General features: G+C 35.5%; 2 protein-coding genes and 1 long non-coding RNA gene across 4 annotated transcripts; 1 reads left to right on the top strand and 2 right to left on the bottom strand.

Moving 5' to 3' along the window:
- Positions 1-17: 17 nt before the first annotated feature.
- LOC149725947 (uncharacterized) lies at positions 18-22234 on the top strand. 2 transcript variants are annotated; one of them, XR_016386338.1, is made up of 3 exons: positions 18-616; positions 18026-18187; positions 18347-22234. It is a non-coding gene; the product is annotated as an uncharacterized LOC149725947 (long non-coding RNA). The 2 variants fall into 2 exon arrangements; XR_016386337.1 differs by lacking the exon at positions 18347-22234 and having other exon boundaries at positions 18026-18340.
- LOC149725948 (uncharacterized) lies at positions 774-3660 on the bottom strand. Its single transcript, XM_089891044.1, has one exon. The coding sequence runs from the start codon at positions 3658-3660 to the stop codon at positions 1039-1041; it is 2622 nt and encodes an 873-aa protein (XP_089747170.1). The 3' UTR covers positions 774-1038.
- On the bottom strand, positions 3972-6286 carry LOC149725949 (uncharacterized). Its single transcript, XM_089891050.1, has one exon. The coding sequence runs from the start codon at positions 6211-6213 to the stop codon at positions 3985-3987; it is 2229 nt and encodes a 742-aa protein (XP_089747176.1). The 5' UTR covers positions 6214-6286; the 3' UTR covers positions 3972-3984.
- Positions 22235-22770: the final 536 nt, after the last annotated feature.

The following is a 22770-nucleotide window of genomic DNA, read 5'->3' on the forward strand; positions in this document are numbered from 1 at the left end:
GATGCAATGACACCACTAATGATTGTGACGTCATACACAACCATTGCAATAATTCCTGATTAACGTTCACACTTGCCGACTTATTGAGATCCGTAAAATATTGGAGACCTTATTCTCATGAAACCACTTGGTCGTGATAATAATATTTCTCTAGCCGCTAACACCTCCAATAAATTTACTTTTTAATATATATGACCCAAATATGACCGTGCTCCTGTCATGTATTTCATTGTTGGTATATAACTCCCCATTTGTTGTTAAAGAACACAGAAACTCGTAGAACAACCCATTGTTACGTAATGACAAATTAGCCGCCATTTTACTTGCCCAAAACAACACAACTGGGAAAATCAAAATGTCAGTTTTTTTTTGTAAATTGAAGAAAACTTGACTCAAAAACAAATTTAAAGTTTGCAAAGTGTGAAAACGCTGCTCAGTGATTCTAGGACTACGGTTATACGAGCGATCGAACTGCTGTGTACGGAGACCTTTTGGACCACGGCCTGATCTTGAGAACCCTTGCCCCGCCGTTATGTGAGCTTTTTCCCGATACCATGAAATACGATATTCGGATTATGAATGAAAATTCGGAAGAAAGGAAACTATTTTTATTACGGTGAGTGTGATGTCATAATTATCTGTATGCTCAAACAAACGATATTCTAGAATCTAGAACATTTTGAATAGTTTTTATTAATGTGGGTGTGACGTCATAATGGTTTGCTAACTAACTTGGTGTCTTAATATATTTAAAACATCAATATCAATGTAAATCACAATTTAATACATGTTTAATACACAATTATTAATCACACATTTAACATAACGCAAATACATAATAATGTTTACTGCCACGACAGTCTACACTAGTAATCTACATATAAAAGCAAAAGAAGAAGAATCACTTTGTTATGCTAGAGAAGAATAAGCGACTGTTATCGTATGATAGAGAAAAATAAGCGACTATGTTATCGTATGATAGAGAAAAATAACCGAATGTGTTATCGTATGCTTATACATTAATTTGGTTGAGAAGGTTTACAAATTATTGGAGGATGTAAACTTGTGAAACAAAATTTTTATATCTTTAGTTTTGGCATCCGGTATTTTATGCATAAATTTCTTGCCGATTCTGGCACATTGTAACCAACAAATCAAAGCCTCGTAATATCTATCAGTATTATTGTAGCAAACTGCATATGCGTAATATATGTTCATGTGCACCACTGTTGTTGTAAGCTTGTACGGTTGCATCATCTGTTTGGCTTCATCCAGTAGATTCAATGCTTTTGTGGGTTTTCCGTTGTCTACCAGTGTTCCAGCAGATTTACACAACTTAATGGGATGACGGAATATGAATTGTTGAAATGCATCTTTCATCCATTGTTTAATTTCATCAGGTATTGGCAGCTTAAGTTTCTTACAGATTCTCGCATATTCCAACCAACATATCAATGCCTCGTAATATCTGTCAGTATTATGGTAGCAAACTGGGTATGAATCATATAGTCGCCTGTGCACCACTGTTGTTGTAATCTTGTATGGTTGCATCATCTGTTTGACTTCATCCAGGACTTTCAAAGCTTCCCTGTAATCTCCATTCCCCATCAGAAGTTCAGCATATGCATACAGCAGCATAGATTTAAATTCATCAGTCATTTTTAAAACCTGTTTCAATATATAACCTGTTTCAAGTATTTTGGAAGTGTTTGGAATCTTTCCATCGTTAAGCATTTTTAAGCTATCATAGTATGTTTTTAATATCAAGTTTTGATCAACTTTTAATGTTGGACTTTCTGAGAATTGTGTCTTCATGTATGATTGATTTACAATACTTGCCAAATCATAAATTATACATTGGAATTTCTGATCGACTGTAAAGTTATCCCGTTTAATCTTTGAACATAAATAGATTGCCAGATCATATTTCTTGCGTTGAAATGTAGCTTCAACATCAGAAATACTAATTGGAAATGTGTCATCTGGTGATGATGAAATTGTTTGTTTGTTGAGTTTTACCACTTCTTCATTTAACCCGAGAAAATTCAAAGCGATCTTTTTAAGTTCAATGTGTTTCTCTGCAACAAACCCTTCTAATAATATTATTTGCATGTCCAAATCTGCTTTATATCTTTTTAGGGTTTGTTGCAGGAAAATTATTGCTTCCATCGATGATACCAGGCTATGTTTTCCAACGAACTCAATCAAACCAGATGTAAGGTTTTTATGCGCAGAACCTTCCATAAAACCATCATCTTGTTGCCCCTTTGAATGATAAACTTTTGCGCGAACCTCACAAGTCACTGCCACCATGAACCGTAGTCGATCTGCCATTTCTTCACTGCATTTGCATTTTACTCTTAATTCATCAATGACATCAAAGCAAGATGATGCTTTTAGTGAATGTAATCGACCAATGGCTGAAATAAAAATGGTTGCACTTCTGTAGATTGCTCTCTTTATGTTGTAGTTTTGTAAACCAAAAGCAGCATAAGATTGTTGATCTGCAATGTTAAATTTTTGTAAATTTTTTTCTATTTGTTCAAACACAGCGGAGAACTTATTTTTTACATCATTTTCTTCAATCCAAAGATGAGCCTTTTCTTGATATTTAGCACAAATTGCTTCATCACCAGCTACAAAGCAAGCCTTGGATAAAACATCAGCCACATGGTATCCCTGGCCTTTATCACTATCCAGGTTTTCAACACTATCCAATTGAAGTGTTTTCGCAAGTGGTTCAAGCAACCCTGGTTCCTCACTGTCCAAGTATTGGACCATTTCATCAACTGGTTTAATGAATTCAGTTTCCCAACGTTTTTTTTTAGTTGCTGGTCGTCCAAGTGGGCGTATGCAAGCGTGGGCTACCATCCCATCAAATGTTACCCCATTTGGTGTCACAATGTCTGTAAACCAGTCTCTATACCTGGGATTTATACTTGGAATTGCAACACAGTTGATCATGGTCTCTCCGAGGTTGATTAAGATGATGTTGAAGATTGTGGTGAACCATCTGAAGTACTTCATGATCATCTCCTGATCTTCCATTTTAGCAACATCATTTTCAAGGACAATAATGTGTTCGAAATCTGAGTACAGAGTGATTTCCGATCGTGCTAGGGAACCCAATCCAACTACAGCATATTTGCATGGTGGTGCTCCCATAATCTCGATGCATTCATCAGAAATAAACCTCATTAACTCAGTGTAGCTTCTCGTAACTTCTTGTTGAAGGTTTTTCACATTTAAGACTTTCTCCTTTTGTAGTTTAATTAGTTGATCATCATCTTTTAAACCATATGGGATTATTTCAAGCTGATTAAAACTTTGGGCAAAATCTTTTCGAAACTCCTGGAGTATGGTTTTCACTGTTGACGCTAAAAATATCAAATCAGCGTCACGGTTTGCCGCATTTGCTTTCACCAGAACTTCTGAGCACAAAGCTTTAAGTTCATCTTTATATCTTTGATTGTTTGGATCCCTCACAATAGCAGCGTTATACAGAGCTGCACTACGAGTCATGTTTAACTTTTTATGTTTAGGTTTTAACATTAGCAAGGTGATATAATATTCGAGCTGCTCTAAGTTTAGTTTGTACAAGTACACCAACTTTATCTTGTATAAAATCATGTTCTGGTGATTCCATTTTAAAACTTTCATACAGAAAAGCAACTCTTATGCATTAACTGTTAACCAAGTTTAAAATGTTGCAATGCAACTGGGCTTAATACTGTAGTATTTCTGTTGAAAGAAACAGTTCAGTGTACACATGTTAAATACACATGTACAATTATTATATCATGTTTAATACACACTTTTCATACATAGGATGTTGAATACAAAATGATATGCCTCCTAAGTCGTAGTATCTGTCAGTATATTGATAGCAAGTGTAGATTCACACAAGTTAATGAAATATTGAAATATAATTTGTTGAAAAGTATTCATCCAATAGTTATAACATCATTCCAACCAACCTATCAATCATTCGTAATATCTGCCAGTATTATGGTAGCAAGCTGCATATTCACAATATAGCACCATGTGCACCAATGTTGTTGTATTCTCGTATGGTTGCATCAATTGCTCGGCCTCACCCAGTAGTTTCAATGCTTCTCTATGTTTTCCTTTCTTCATCAGAATCCCAACAGATATACACAGCACTGTGAATTCATTTTTATCATTCACCAATTTTAAAATCTGTTCCCTAAGTTTATAAATGTTGGAGTAGTTTGGATTCCTAACATAGTTAAGAAACTTCAAGCTATCATAGTATGTTTTTATACTCAAGTTCATATTTATACTATCTGGTTCAACAGTTGCTGCCACTTCTTCCAATTCCTTGACCTTGGCTTCAACTTCTGATCTTGAACCTTCAAAAGATTTTGTCTCCTTGTTGTATGATCGATTTACAAAGCTTGCGAACTCATAAACTTTATATTTAAATTTCTCGTTGACTGTAAGTTTAGAATAATTAACAGTTGAACAAATATCAATAACTAGATCATATTCCTTGCGTTCAATTGCAGTTTCAACAGCATAAGTAGGAATTGGGAATGTTACAGCGTGTAATGAGGAAACTGTTTGTTTCATAAGTTCAACCAAATCTTTACGCAAATGGAGAATACCCAAAATTTGCATTTTAACTTCAACAGGATCCAGCCCAACATGCCCTTTAAATTCCCATTTTCCGTTCCTCCTTCCCAGCATACCTTGTGCAATCATCATTGTTTCCATGAAAGAAACCAGACTTTGTTTTCCAACAATTTTAATCAAACCAGATGTAACATTTTCATATTGAGAATCCTCCATAAAACCATCATCTTGTTGTCCCTTTGAATCATAAACTTTGGCGCGAAACTCACAAGCCACTGCCACCATGAACCGGAGTTGGTGCGTCGCCACTTTATCGCATTTGTCATTTTCTTCTAATCCATCAATGATATCAAAGCAAGATGATGCTTGTAGTGAATGTAATCGACCGATGAATAAAATAAAGAGCGTTACACCTCTGTAGATTTCTCTCTTTATGTTAAAGTTTTGCAAACCCATTTGTGTATTAAACTGCTGATTAAGAAAATTAAAGTTTTTGAAAATTTCCTCCATTTGTTTGTGTACAGTCGAGAACTTATTCTTTTCATCATTCTCTTTAATCCTAAGATGAGCATTTTCTTGATATTCAGCACAAATTACTTCATCACCAGCAACAAAGCAAGCCTTAGATAAAACATCAGCCACATGGTATCCCTGCTTTACTTGTTCCTCGCTGTCCAAGTATTGAACCATTTCATCAACTGGTTTAATAAATTCAGTTTTCCAAGGTTTGTTTTTAGTTGCTGGTCGTCCAAGTGGGCGTATGCAAGCGTGGGCTACCATTACATCAAATGTTACCCCATTTGGTGTAACAATGTCCATAAACCAGTCTCTATACCTGGGGTTTATACTTGGAATTGCAACACAGTTGATCACGGTTTCTCCGAGGTTGATTAAGATGATGTTGGAGATTGTGGTGAACCATCTAAAGTACTTAATGATCATATCCCGATCTTCCATCTTAGCAACATCATTATCAAGGACAATGATGTGTTCGAAATCTGAGTACAGAGTGATTTCCGATCGTGCCAAGGAACCCAATCCAACTACAGCATATTTGCATGGTGGTGCTCCCATAATCTTAATGCATTCATCAGAAATAAACCTCATTAACTCAGTGTAGCTTCTTGTAACATCTTGTTGAAGCTCTTTAACATTTAAGACTTTCCTCCTTTGTAGTATAATCAGTTGATCACCATCTAAACCATATGGAATTTCCTCAAGCTGGTTAAACCTTTTGCCAAAGTCTTCTCGAAGCTCAGCTAGTTTTTCTTTCACCTCAGATGCCAAAGAAATCAAATTAGCGTCAAGCTTTGTGGCATTTGCTTTCTCCAGAACTGCTGAGCACAAAGCTTTAAGTTCATCTTTATATCTTTGATTCTCTGGATCCCTCACAATAGCAGCGTTATACAGAGCTGCACTACGTGTCATGTTCAACTTTTTATAGTTAGGTTTATTTTCATAAATCTTGGCCAACTCATAGAATACCACAGCTGCTCTTAGTTCAGTTCCCTCCATTTCTTTCCCATCAGAATCACACAAATCTTTTAACTTTTGGGCAAGAATCGTTTCAAGTACACCAACTTTATCTTGTATAAAATCATGTTCAGTTGATTCCATTTTACAACTTACATACAGAGAAGCAACTCTTACACAGCAACAAAATTTATAATGTCACAACACAACTGTAGCTTAAACTGTGCTTAAGGCTGACGAATTTCTGTTAAATAAATAGGATTTCTGTTAAAACACAACACTATTGTAGCTAACAAAGTTTATAGAGATGATTTATAGAGAACTCTTATGCATCAACTATTAACAAAGTTTATTGGGTGTTGTAATACAATTGTAGTGTAAAGTTTATAATGCCACAACACTACTGTAGCTAACAAAGTTTATAATGCCACAACACTACTGTAGCTAACAAAGTTTATAATGTCACAACACTACTGTAGCTACAGTTAACATACAGATATAGTTTGATATGCCTCAACTCCACTGTAGCGAGAACGTTATGCTTGATTTCCTCTGAGATATTTCAGTTTACAAAACACAGTGCCAAGTGGTAGCCAAGTTTATAATGCCACAACCCTACTGTAGCCAACAAAGTTTATAATGCCACAACCCTACTGTAGCTAACAAAGTTTATAATGCCACAACCCTACTGTAGCTAACAAAGTTTATAATGCCACAACACTACTGTAGCTAACATAGTTTATAATGCCACAACACTACTGTAGCTAACATAGTTTATAATGCCACAACACTACTGTAGCCAACAAAGTTTATAATGCCACAACACTACTGTAGCTAACAAAGTTTATAATGCCACAACACTACTGTAGCCAACAAAGTTTATAATGCCACAACCCTACTGTAGCTAACAAAGTTTATAATGCCACAACCCTACTGTAGCCAACAAAGTTTATAATGCCACAACCCTACTGTAGCCAACAAAGTTTATAATGCCACAACACTACTGTAGCTAACAAAGTTTATAATGCCACAACACTACTGTAGCTAACAAAGTTTATAATGCCACAACACTACTGTAGCTAACAAAGTTTATAATGCCACAACACTACTGTAGCTAACAAAGTTTATAATGCCACAACACTACTGTAGCTAACAAAGTTTATAATGCCACAACACTACTGTAGCTAACAAAGTTTATAATGCCACAACACTACTGTAGCTAACAAATTTTATAATGCCACAACACTACTGTAGCTAACAAAGTTTATAATGCCACAACACTACTGTAGCTAACAAAGTTTATAATGCCACAACCCTACTGTAGCTAACAAAGTTTATAATGCCACAACCCTACTGTAGCCAACAAAGTTTATAATGCCACAACCCTACTGTAGCCAACAAAGTTTATAATGCCACAACACTACTGTAGCTAACAAAGTTTATAATGCCACAACACTACTGTAGCTAACAAAGTTTATAATGCCACAACACTACTGTAGCTAACAAAGTTTATAATGCCACAACACTACTGTAGCCAACAAAGTTTATAATGCCACAACACTACTGTAGCTAACAAAGTTTATAATGCCACAACACTACTGTAGCTAACAAAGTTTATAATGCCACAACACTACTGTAGCTAACAAAGTTTATAATGCCACAACACTACTGTAGCTAACAAAGTTTATAATGCCACAACCCTACTGTAGCTAACAAAGTTTATAATGCCACAACACTACTGTAGCTAACAAAGTTTATAATGACACAACACTACTGTAGCTAACAAAGTTTATAATGCCACAACACTACTGTAGCTAACAAAGTTTATAATGCCACAACACTACTGTAGCTAACAAAGTTTATAATGCCACAACACTACTGTAGCTAACAAAGTTTATAATGCCACAACACTACTGTAGCTAACAAAGTTTATAATGCCACAACCCTACTGTAGCTAACAAAGTTTATAATGCCACTACCCTACTGTAGCTAACAAAGTTTATAATGCCACAACACTACTGTAGCCAACAAAGTTTATAATGCCACAACACTACTGTAGCTAACAAAGTTTATAATGCCACTACCCTACTGTAGCTAACAAAGTTTATAATGCCACAACACTACTGTAGCCAACAAAGTTTATAATGCCACAACACTACTGTAGCTAACAAAGTTTATAATGCCACAACACTACTGTAGCTAACAAAGTTTATAATGCCACAACACTACTGTAGCCAACAAAGTTTATAATACCACAACACTACTGTAGCTAACAAAGTTTATAATGCCACAACACTACTGTAGCTAACAAAGTTTATAATGCCACAACACTACTGTAGCTAACAAAGTTTATAATGCCACAACACTACTGTAGCTAACAAAGTTTATAATGCCACAACCCTACTGTAGCCAACAAAGTTTATAATGCCACAACCCTACTGTAGCTAACAAAGTTTATAATGCCACAACACTACTGTAGCTAACAAAGTTTATAATGCCACAACACTACTGTAGCTAACAAAGTTTATAATGCCACAACACTACTGTAGCTAACAAAGTTTATAATGCCACAACACTACTGTAGCTAATAAAGTTTATAATGCCACAACACTACTGTAGCTAATAAAGTTTATAATGCCACAACACTACTGTAGCTAACAAAGTTTATAATGCCACAACACTACTGTAGCTAACAAAGTTTATAATGCCACAACACTACTGTAGCTAACAAAGTTTATAATGCCACAACCCTACTGTAGCTAACAAAGTTTATAATGCCACAACCCTACTGTAGCTAACAAAGTTTATAATGCCACAACACTACTGTAGCTAACAAAGTTTATAATGCCACAACACTACTGTAGCTAACAAAGTTTATAATGCCACAACACTACTGTAGCTAACAAAGTTTTTAATGCCACAACACTACTGTAGCTAACAAAGTTTTTAATGCCACAACACTACTGTAGCTAACAAAGTTTATAATGCCACAACACTACTGTAGCTAACAAAGTTTATAATGCCACAACACTACTGTAGCTAACAAAGTTTATAATGCCACAACACTACTGTAGCTAACAAAGTTTATAATGCCACAACACTACTGTAGCTAACAAAGTTTATAATGCCACAACACTACTGTAGCTAACAAAGTTTATAATGCCACAACACTACTGTAGCTAACAAAGTTTATAATGCCACAACACTACTGTAGCTAACAAAGTTTATAATGCCACAACACTACTGTAGCTAACAAAGTTTATAATGCCACAACACTACTGTAGCCAACATAGTTTATAATACCACAACACTACTGTAGCTAACAAAGTTTATAATGCCACAACACTACTGTAGCTAACATAGTTTATAATGCCACAACACTACTGTAGCTAACTTAGTTTATAATGCCACAACACTACTGTAGCTAACAAAGTTTATAATGCCACAACCCTACTGTAGCTAACAAAGTTTATAATGCCACAACCCTACTGTAGCTAACAAAGTTTATAATGCCACAACACTACTGTAGCTAACAAAGTTTATAATGCCACAACACTACTGTAGCTAACAAAGTTTATAATGCCACAACACTACTGTAGCTAACAAAGTTTATAATGCCACAACACTACTGTAGCTAACAAAGTTTATAATGCCACAACCCTACTGTAGCTAACAAAGTTTATAATGCCACAACACTACTGTAGCTAACAAAGTTTATAATGCCACAACACTACTGTAGCTAACAAAGTTTATAATGCCACAACACTACTGTAGCTAACAAAGTTTATAATGCCACAACACTACTGTAGCTAACAAAGTTTATAATGCCACAACACTACTGTAGCCAACAAAGTTTATAATGCCACAACACTACTGTAGCTAACAAAGTTTATAATGCCACAACCCTACTGTAGCTAACAAAGTTTATAATGCCACAACACTACTGTAGCTAACAAAGTTTATAATGCCACAACACTACTGTAGCTAACAAAGTTTATAATGCCACAACACTACTGTAGCTAACAAAGTTTATAATGCCACAACACTACTGTAGCTAACAAAGTTTATAATGCCACAACACTACTGTAGCTAACAAAGTTTATAATGCCACAACACTACTGTAGCTAACAAAGTTTATAATGCCACAACACTACTGTAGCTAACAAAGTTTATAATGCCACAACACTACTGTAGCTAACAAACTTTATAATGCCACAACACTACTGTAGCCAACAAAGTTTATAATGCCACAACCCTACTGTAGCTAACAAAGTTTATAATGCCACAACACTACTGTAGCTAACAAAGTTTATAATGCCACAACACTACTGTAGCTAACAAAGTTTATAATGCCACAACACTACTGTAGCCAACAAAGTTTATAATGCCACAACACTACTGTAGCTAACAAAGTTTATAATGCCACAACACTACTGTAGCCAACAAAGTTTATAATGCCACAACACTACTGTAGCTAACAAAGTTTATAATGCCACAACACTACTGTAGCTAACAAAGTTTATAATGCCACAACACTACTGTAGCTAACAAAGTTTATAATGCCACAACACTACTGTAGCCAACAAAGTTTATAATGCCACAACACTACTGTAGCTAACAAAGTTTATAATGCCACAACCCTACTGTAGCCAACAAAGTTTATAATGCCACAACACTACTGTAGCTAACAAAGTTTATAATGCCACAACCCTACTGTAGCCAACAAAGTTTATAATGCCACAACACTACTGTAGCTAACAAATTTTATAATGCCACAACACTACTGTAGCTAACAAAGTTTATAATGCCACAACACTACTGTAGCTAACAAAGTTTATAATGCCACAACACTACTGTAGCTAACAAAGTTTATAATGCCACAACACTACTGTAGCTAACAAATTTTATAATGCCACAACACTACTGTAGCTAACAAAGTTTATAATGCCACAACCCTACTGTAGCTAACAAAGTTTATAATGCCACAACCCTACTGTAGCTAACAAAGTTTATAATGCCACAACACTACTGTAGCTAACAAAGTTTATAATGCCACAACACTACTGTAGCTAACAAAGTTTATAATGCCACAACACTACTGTAGCTAACAAAGTTTATAATGCCACAACCCTACTGTAGCTAACAAAGTTTTAATGCCACAACACTACTGTAGCTAACAAAGTTTATAATGCCACAACACTACTGTAGCTAACAAATTTTATAATGCCACAACACTACTGTAGCTAACAAAGTTTATAATGCCACAACACTACTGTAGCTAACAAAGTTTATAATGCCACAACACTACTGTAGCTAACAAAGTTTATAATGCCACAACACTACTGTAGCTAACAAAGTTTATAATGCCACAACACTACTGTAGCCAACAAAGTTTATAATGCCACAACACTACTGTAGCTAACAAAGTTTATAATGCCACAACACTACTGTAGCTAACAAATTTTATAATGCCACAACACTACTGTAGCTAACAAAGTTTATAATGCCACAACACTACTGTAGCTAACAAAGTTTATAATGCCACAACACTACTGTAGCTAACAAAGTTTATAATGCCACAACACTACTGTAGCTAACAAATTTTATAATGCCACAACACTACTGTAGCTAACAAAGTTTATAATGCCACAACCCTACTGTAGCTAACAAAGTTTATAATGCCACAACCCTACTGTAGCTAACAAAGTTTATAATGCCACAACACTACTGTAGCTAACAAAGTTTATAATGCCACAACACTACTGTAGCTAACAAAGTTTATAATGCCACAACACTACTGTAGCTAACAAAGTTTATAATGCCACAACCCTACTGTAGCTAACAAAGTTTTTAATGCCACAACACTACTGTAGCTAACAAAGTTTATAATGCCACAACACTACTGTAGCTAACAAATTTTATAATGCCACAACACTACTGTAGCTAACAAAGTTTATAATGCCACAACACTACTGTAGCTAACAAAGTTTATAATGCCACAACACTACTGTAGCTAACAAAGTTTATAATGCCACAACACTACTGTAGCTAACAAAGTTTATAATGCCACAACACTACTGTAGCCAACAAAGTTTATAATGCCACAACACTACTGTAGCTAACAAAGTTTATAATGCCACAACACTACTGTAGCTAACAAAGTTTATAATGCCACAACACTACTGTAGCTAACAAAGTTTATAATGCCACAACACTACTGTAGCTAACAAAGTCTATAATGCCACAACACTACTGTAGCTAACAAAGTTTATAATGACACAACACTACTGTAGCTAACAAAGTTTATAATGCCACAACACTACTGTATCTAACAAAGCTTATAATGCCACAACACTACTGTAGCTAACAAAGTTTATAATGCCACAACACTACTGTATCTAACAAAGCTTATAATGCCACAACACTACTGTAGCTAACAAAGCTTATAATGCCACAACACTACTGTAGCTAACAAAGTTTATAATGCCACAACACTACTGTATCTAACAAAGCTTATAATGCCACAACACTACTGTATCTAACAAAGCTTATAATGCCACAACACTACTGTATCTAACAAAGCTTATAATGCCACAACACTACTGTAGCTAACAAAGTTTATAATGCCACAACACTACTGTAGCTAACATAGTTTATAATGCCACAACACTACTGTAGCCAACAAAGTTTATAATGCCACAACACTACTGTAGCTAACAAAGTTTATAATACCACAACACTACTGTAGCTAACAAAGTTTATAATGCCACAACACTACTGTAGCTAACAAAGTTTATAATGCCACAACACTACTGTAGCTAACAAAGTTTATAATGCCACAACCCTACTGTAGCTAACAAAGTTTATAATGCCACAACACTACTGTAGCTAACAAAGTTTATAATGACACAACACTACTGTAGCTAACAAAGTTTATAATGCCACAACACTACTGTAGCTAACAAAGTTTATAATGCCACAACACTACTGTAGCTAACAAAGTTTATAATGCCACAACACTACTGTAGCTAACAAAGTTTATAATGCCACAACACTACTGTAGCTAACAAAGTTTATAATGACACAACACTACTGTAGCTAACAAAGTTTATAATGCCACAACACTACTGTATCTAACAAAGCTTATAATGCCACAACACTACTGTAGCTAACAAAGTTTATAATGCCACAACACTACTGTATCTAACAAAGCTTATAATGCCACAACACTACTGTAGCTAACAAAGTTTATAATGCCACAACCCTACTGTAGCTAACAAAGTTTATAATGACACAACACTACTGTAGCTAACAAAGTTTATAATGCCACAACACTACTGTATCTAACAAAGCTTATAATGCCACACTACTGTAGCTAACAAAGTTTATAATGCCACAACACTACTGTATCTAACAAAGCTTATAATGCCACAACACTACTGTAGCTAACAAAGTTTATAATGCCACAACATTACTGTAGCTAACAAAGTTTATAATGCCACAACACTACTGTAGCTAACAAAGTTTATAATGCCACAACCCTACTGTAGCTAACAAAGTTTATAATGCCACAACCCTACTGTAGCTAACAAAGTTTATAATGCCACAACCCTACTGTAGCTAACAAAGTTTATAATGCCACAACACTACTGTAGCTAACAAAGTTTATAATGCCACAACCCTACTGTAGCTAACAAAGTTTATAATGCCACAACACTACTGTAGCTAACAAAGTTTATAATGCCACAACCCTACTGTAGCTAACAAAGTTTATAATGCCACAACACTACTGTAGCTAACAAAGTTTATAATGCCACAACCCTACTGTAGCTAACAAAGTTTATAATGCCACAACACTACTGTAGCTAACAAAGTTTATAATGCCACAACCCTACTGTAGCTAACAAAGTTTATAATGCCACAACACTACTGTAGCTAACAAAGTTTATAATGCCACAACCCTACTGTAGCTAACAAAGTTTGTAATGCCACAACACTACTGTAGCTAACAAAGTTTATAATGCCACAACACTACTGTAGCTAACATAGTTTATAATACCACAACACTACTGTAGCTAACAAAGTTTATAATGCCACAACATTACTGTAGCTAACAAAGTTTATAATGCCACAACACTACTGTAGCTAACAAAGTTTATAATGCCACAACACTACTGTAGCTAACAAAGTTTATAATGCCACAACACTACTGTAGCTAACATAGTTTATAATACCACAACACTACTGTAGCTAACAAAGTTTATAATGCCACAACATTACTGTAGCTAACAAAGTTTATAATGCCACAACACTACTGTAGCTAACAAAGTTTATAATGCCACAACACTACTGTAGCTAACAAAGTTTATAATGCCACAACACTACTGTAGCTAACAAAGTTTATAATGCCACAACACTACTGTAGCTAACAAAGTTTATAATGCCACAACACTACTGTAGCTAACAAAGTTTATAATGCCACAACACTACTGTAGCTAACAAAGTTTATAATGCCACAACACTACTGTAGCTAACAAAGTTTATAATGCCACAACCCTACTGTAGCTAACAAAGTTTATAATACCACAACACTACTGTAGCTAACAAAGTTTATAATACCACAACACTACTGTAGCCAACAAAGTTTTTAATGCCACAACACTACTGTAGCTAACAAAGTTTATAATGCCACAACACTACTGTAGCTAACAAAGTTTATAATGCCACAACCCTACTGTAGCCAACAAAGTTTATAATGCCACAACAGTACTGTAGCTAACAAAGTTTATAATGCCACAACCCTACTGTAGCTAACAAAGTTTATAATGCCACAACACTACTGTAGCTAACAAAGTTTTTAATGCCACAACACTACTGTAGCTAACAAAGTTTATAATGCCACAACACTACTGTAGCTAACAAAGTTTATAATGCCACAACACTACTGTAGCTAACAAAGTTTATAATGCCACAACACTACTGTAGCTAACAAAGTTTATAATACCACAACACTACTGTAGCCAACAAAGTTTTTAATGCCACAACACTACTGTAGCTAACAAAGTTTATAATGCCACAACACTACTGTAGCTAACAAAGTTTATAATGCCACAACACTACTGTAGCTAACAAAGTTTATAATGCCACAACACTACTGTAGCTAACAAAGTTTATAATGCCACAACACTACTGTAGCTAACAAAGTTTATAATGCCACAACACTACTGTAGCTAACAAAGTTTATAATGCCACAACACTACTGTAGCTAACAAAGTTTATAATGCCACAACACTACTGTAGCTAACAAAGTTTATAATACCACAACACTACTGTAGCTAACAAAGTTTATAATACCACAACACTACTGTAGCTAACAAAGTTTATAATGCCACAACACTACTGTAGCTAACAAAGTTTATAATGCCACAACACTACTGTAGCTAACAAAGTTTATAATGCCACAACACTACTGTAGCCAACAAAGTTTATAATGCCACAACACTACTGTAGCTAACAAAGTTTATAATGCCACAACACTACTGTAGCTAACAAAGTTTATAATGCCACAACACTACTGTAGCTAACAAAGTTTATAATGCCACAACACTACTGTAGCTAACAAAGTTTATAATGCCACAACACTACTGTAGCTAACAAAGTTTATAATGCCACAACACTACTGTAGCTAACAAAGTTTATAATGCCACAACACTACTGTAGCCAACAAAGTTTATAATGCCACAACACTACTGTAGCTAACAAAGTTTATAATGCCACAACACTACTGTAGCTAACAAAGTTTATAATGCCACAACACTACTGTAGCTAACAAAGTTTATAATGCCACAACACTACTGTAGCTAACAAAGTTTATAATGCCACAACACTACTGTAGCTAACAAAGTTTATAATGCCACAACACTACTGTAGCTAACAAAGTTTATAATGCCACAACACTACTGTAGCCAACAAAGTTTATAATGCCACAACCCTACTGTAGCCAACAAAGTTTATAATGCCACAACCCTACTGTAGCTAACAAAGTTTATAATGCCACAACACTACTGTAGCTAACAAAGTTTATAATGCCACAACACTACTGTAGCTAACAAAGTTTATAATGCCACAACACTACTGTAGCTAACAAAGTTTATAATGCCACAACATACTGTAGCTAACAAAGTTTATAATGCCACAACCCTACTGTAGCTAACAAAGTTTATAATGCCACAACCTACTGTAGCTAACAAAGTTTATAATGCCACAACCCTACTGTAGCTAACAAAGTTTATAATGCCACAACACTACTGTAGCTAACAAAGTTTATAATGCCACAACACTACTGTAGCTAACAAAGTTTATAATGCCACAACCCTACTGTAGCTAACAAAGTTTATAATGCCACAACACTACTGTAGCTAACAAAGTTTATAATGCCACAACCCTACTGTAGCTAACAAAGTTTATAATGCCACAACACTACTGTAGCTAACAAAGTTTATAATGCCACAACACTACTGTAGCTAACAAAGTTTATAATGCCACAACACTACTGTAGCTAACAAAGTTTATAATGCCACAACACTACTGTAGCTAACAAAGTTTATAATGCCACAACATACTGTAGCTAACAAAGTTTATAATGCCACAACACTACTGTAGCTAACAAAGTTTATAATGCCACAACACTACTGTAGCTAACAAAGTTTATAATGCCACAACACTACTGTAGCTAACAAAGTTTATAATGCCACAACACTACTGTAGCTAACAAAGTTTATAATGCCACAACACTACTGTAGCTAACAAAGTTTATAATGCCACAACACTACTGTAGCTAACAAAGTTTATAATGCCACAACACTACTGTAGCTAACAAAGTTTATAATGCCACAACCCTACTGTAGCTAACAAAGTTTATAATGCCACAACACTACTGTAGCTAACAAAGTTTATAATGCCACAACACTACTGTAGCTAACAAAGTTTATAATGCCACAACACTACTGTAGCTAACAAAGTTTATAATGCCACAACACTACTGTAGCTAACATAGTTTATAATGCCACAACCCTACTGTAGCAACAAAGTTTATAATGCTACCTTTATACTGTAGCTAACATTGCCACAACCCTACTGTACCTCCTTTATACAATTGCCTAGCTAAACAGATTGTATTTCATGAGAAACAACTCTGGAATAATTCCATTTGTCACCTCATAATAAAGTGAACGATTGATTCAAACTTTCTAGAACTCCATTGTGATTGTTTCCCATTGTTGCATCGGTACACATCATAATGGGGATTGTTTGTTAAATAATGGAATACCTGTGACTTCATTGTTACAACACAATGTACATTGACGCGTCACAACGTAATTGAATCTCTGTTATTGTCTGCACGACATACTATGCTATCCAGTCTAGGTTGGAAAATATTTTGAAAACTTAGAAGTAAAACAAATGATGATTCCACTTTAAACTATAATGCCTGGTCCACATTTAATACACATAAGACTAAACACTATGTTTGATTTGTTGTATATGTGAAGCTATGAAGCCCTTTCAGTGGACAAATGGATAATTCCTGTTAAACAAGCCACACATAATGAAGATATAAACACAATTGTTCATGCTTGGTAACTTGACAGTGAGCATGAGGTGTACGAATCCACTCCATATAAGGCAATAAGATATCCGTGTTTCATAGGCAACGAACCTGGGGTGGCAGGGTGGGCAGGTCTACCCATAATTTTCCCTCTGTATTAATCAGTAAACATTACAACCAATAAATTTCACAGGATTGTGTTTCTAACTATCCCTGCCTCCCTGCTAGCCTTGCATATACATAGGTTGGCACCTATAGTGTTATTACTCTAAACCACATCATGCGAAGATAAATAAGTTTATTTCGTATTTATCATAGAAATACTATTAACACCCATTGTATTCCCAGACAAACAATCGAACGTCGAGGATTTGTTGGAAACTTTGCAAACATGCTCGCTGTCGGTCGGTCGTCTTCATTCATAAATTTCCTGCCGAGCGAAAGATTTGCCCGAAACCTGCAAAACATCGGGACAGGGAAGCTTCATATCTGCTCAACCCTCAATACGAGGTACCCCATGCACCCCTGCATACCTTGTAGAATCTAATGCTCGGTGCCTATACTGGTTGTTTATATTAGTGCATGAACAACAAGCACCTATGGTAGTCGATAAAGTTTTTGGTAATTAATTTTATTGAAGCAACGTTTTGACTTTGATATTTTATTCAGGTTGTCTTTATCAGGATATTAATATGAAAGCATGATAGTCTAAAGTGTACAGGACATTGGTACACAACATACATGGTAGTCTAAAATGTACAGGACATTGGTACACAACATACATGGTAGTCTAAAATGTACAGGACATTGGTACACAACACACATGGTAGTTTAAAATGTACAGGACATTGGTACACAACATACATGATAGTCTAAAATGTACAGGACATTGGTACACAACACACATGGTAGTCTAAAATGTACAGGACATTGGTACACAACATACATGATAGTCTAAAGTGTACAGGACATTGGTACACAACATACATGGTAGTCTAAAATGTACAGGACATTGGTACACAACATACATGGTAGTCTAAAATGTACAGGACATTGGTACACAACACACATGGTAGTCTAAAATGTACAGGATATTGGTACACAACATACATGATAGTCTAAAATGTACAGGACATTGGTACACAACATGCATGGTAGTCTAAAATGTACAGGACATTGGTACACAACACACATGATAGTTTAAAATGTACAGGACATTGGTACACAACATACATGGTAGTCTAAAATGTACAGGACATTGGTACACAACACACATGGTAGTCTAAAATGTACAGGACATTGGTACACAACATGCATGGTAGTCTAAAATGTACAGGACATTGGTACACAACACACATGATAGTCTAAAGTGTACAGGACATTGGTACACAACATACATGATAGTCTAAAATGTACAGGACATTGGTACACAACATACATGGTAGTCTAAAATGTACAGGACATTGGTACACAACATACATGATAGTCTAAAATGTACAGGACATTGGTACACAACACACATGGTAGTCTAAAATGTACAGGACATTGGTACACAACATACATGGTAGTTTAAAATGTACAGGACATTGGTACACAACATACATGATAGTCTAAAATGTACGTGACATTAGTACACAACACACATGGTAGTCTAAAATGTACGTGACATTAGTACACAACATACATGGTAGTCTAAAATGTACAGGACATTGGTACACAACACACATGGTAGTTTAAAATGTACAGGACATTAGTACACAACATACATGGTAGTCTAAAATGTACAGGACATTGGTACACAACACACATGGTAGTTTAAAATGTACAGGACATTGGTACACAACATACATGGTAGTCTAAAATGTACGTGACATTAGTACACAACATACATGGTAGTCTAAAATGTACAGGACATTGGTACACAACATACATGGTAGTCTAAAATGTACAGGACATTGGTACACAACACACATGGTAGTTTAAAATGTACAGGACATTGGTACACAACATACATGGTAGTCTAAAATGTACGTGACATTAGTACACAACATACATGGTAGTCTAAAATGTACAGGACATTGGTACACAACACACATGGTAGTCTAAAATGTACAGGACATTAGTACACAACATACATGGTAGTCTAAAATGTACGTGACATTAGTACACAACATACATGGTAGTCTAAAATGTACAGGACATTGGTACACAACATACATGGTAGTCTAAAATGTACGTGACATTAGTACACAACATACATGGTAGTCTAAAATGTACGTGACATTGGTACACAACACACATGGTAGTCTAAAATGTACAGGACATTGGTACACAACATACATAGTAGTCTAAAATGTACAGGACATTGGTACACAACATACATGGTAGTCTAAAATGTACAGGACATTGGTACACAACATACATAGTAGTCTAAAATGTACAGGACATTGGTACACAACACACATGGTAGTCTAAAATGTACAGGACATTGGTACACAACATACATGGTAGTCTAAAATGTACAGGACATTGGTACACAACATACATGGTAGTCTAAAATGTACAGGACATTGGTACACAACATACATGGTAGTCTAAAATGTACAGGACATTGGTACACAACACACATGGTAGTCTAAAATGTACAGGACATTGGTACACAACATACATGGTAGTCTAAAATGTACAGGACATTGGTACACAACACACATGGTAGTCTAAAATGTACAGGACATTGGTACACAACACACATGGTAGTCTAAAATGTACAGGACATTGGTACACAACATACATGGTAGTCTAAAATGTACAGGACATTAGTACACAACATACATGGTAGTCTAAAATGTACGTGACATTAGTACACAACATACATGGTAGTCTAAAATGTACAGGACATTGGTACACAACATACATGGTAGTCTAAAATGTACGTGACATTAGTACACAACATACATGGTAGTCTAAAATGTACGTGACATTGGTACACAACACACATGGTAGTCTAAAATGTACAGGACATTGGTACACAACATACATAGTAGTCTAAAATGTACAGGACATTGGTACACAACACACATGGTAGTCTAAAATGTACAGGACATTGGTACACAACACACATGGTAGTCTAAAATGTACAGGACATTGGTACACAACATACATGGTAGTCTAAAATGTACAGGACATTGGTACACAACATACATGGTAGTCTAAAATGTACAGGACATTGGTACACAACATACATAGTAGTCTAAAATGTACAGGACATTGGTACACAACACACATGGTAGTCTAAAATGTACAGGACATTGGTACACAACATACATGGTAGTCTAAAATGTACAGGACATTGGTACACAACACACATGGTAGTCTAAAATGTACAGGACATTGGTACACAACATACATGGTAGTCTAAAATGTACAGGACATTGGTACACAACATACATGGTAGTCTAAAATGTACAGGACATTGGTACACAACACACATGGTAGTCTAAAATGTACAGGACATTGGTACACAACATACATGGTAGTCTAAAATGTACAGGACATTGGTACACAACATACATGGTAGTCTAAAATGTACGTGACATTGGTACACAACATGCATGGTAGTCTAAAATGTACGTGACATTAGTACACAACATACATGGTAGTCTAAAATGTACAGGACATTGGTACACAACATACATGGTAGTCTAAAATGTACAGGACATTGGTACACAACATACATGGTAGTCTAAAATGTACAGGACATTGGTACACAACATACATGGTAGTCTAAAATGTACGTGACATTGGTACACAACATGCATGGTAGTCTAAAATGTACAGGACATTGGTACACAACATACATAGTAGTCTAAAATGTACAGGACATTGGTACACAACATACATGGTAGTCTAAAATGTACAGGACATTGGTACACAACATACATAGTAGTCTAAAATGTACAGGACATTGGTACACAACATACATGGTAGTCTAAAATGTACAGGACATTGGTACACAACATACATAGTAGTCTAAAATGTACAGGACATTGGTACACAACATACATGGTAGTCTAAAATGTACAGGACATTGGTACACAACATACATGGTAGTCTAAAATGTACAGGACATTGGTACACAACACACATGGTAGTCTAAAATGTACAGGACATTGGTACACAACACACATGGTAGTCTAAAATGTACAGGACATTGGTACACAACATACATGGTAGTCTAAAATGTACAGGACATTGGTACACAACACACATGGTAGTCTAAAATGTACAGGACATTGGTACACAACATACATGGTAGTCTAAAATGTACGTGACATTGGTACACAACATGCATGGTAGTCTAAAATGTACAGGACATTGGTACACAACATACATGGTAGTCTAAAATGTACGTGACATTGGTACACAACATACATGGTAGTCTAAAATGTACAGGACATTGGTACACAACATACATAGTAGTCTAAAATGTACAGGACATTGGTACACAACATACATGGTAGTCTAAAATGTACAGGACATTGGTACACAACATACATAGTAGTCTAAAATGTACAGGACATTGGTACACAACATACATGGTAGTCTAAAATGTACAGGACATTGGTACACACACATGGTAGTCTAAAATGTACAGGACATTGGTACACAACATACATGGTAGTCTAAAATGTACAGGACATTGGTACACAACATACATGGTAGTCTAAAATGTACAGGACATTGGTACACAACATACATGGTAGTCTAAAATGTACAGGACATTGGTACACAACATACATGGTAGTCTAAAATGTACGTGACATTGGTACACAACATGCATGGTAGTCTAAAATGTACGTGACATTAGTACACAACATACATGGTAGTCTAAAATGTACAGGACATTGGTACACAACATACATGGTAGTCTAAAATGTACAGGACATTGGTACACAACATACATGGTAGTCTAAAATGTACAGGACATTGGTACACAACACACATGGTAGTTTAAAATGTACAGGACATTGGTACACAACACACATGGTAGTCTAAAATGTACAGGACATTGGTACACAACATACATAGTAGTC

This window comes from Ciona robusta, chromosome 13, assembly GCF_009617815.1.
Source record: "Ciona robusta chromosome 13, ASM961781v2".
Classification (NCBI taxonomy): Eukaryota; Metazoa; Chordata; class Ascidiacea; order Phlebobranchia; family Cionidae; genus Ciona; species Ciona robusta.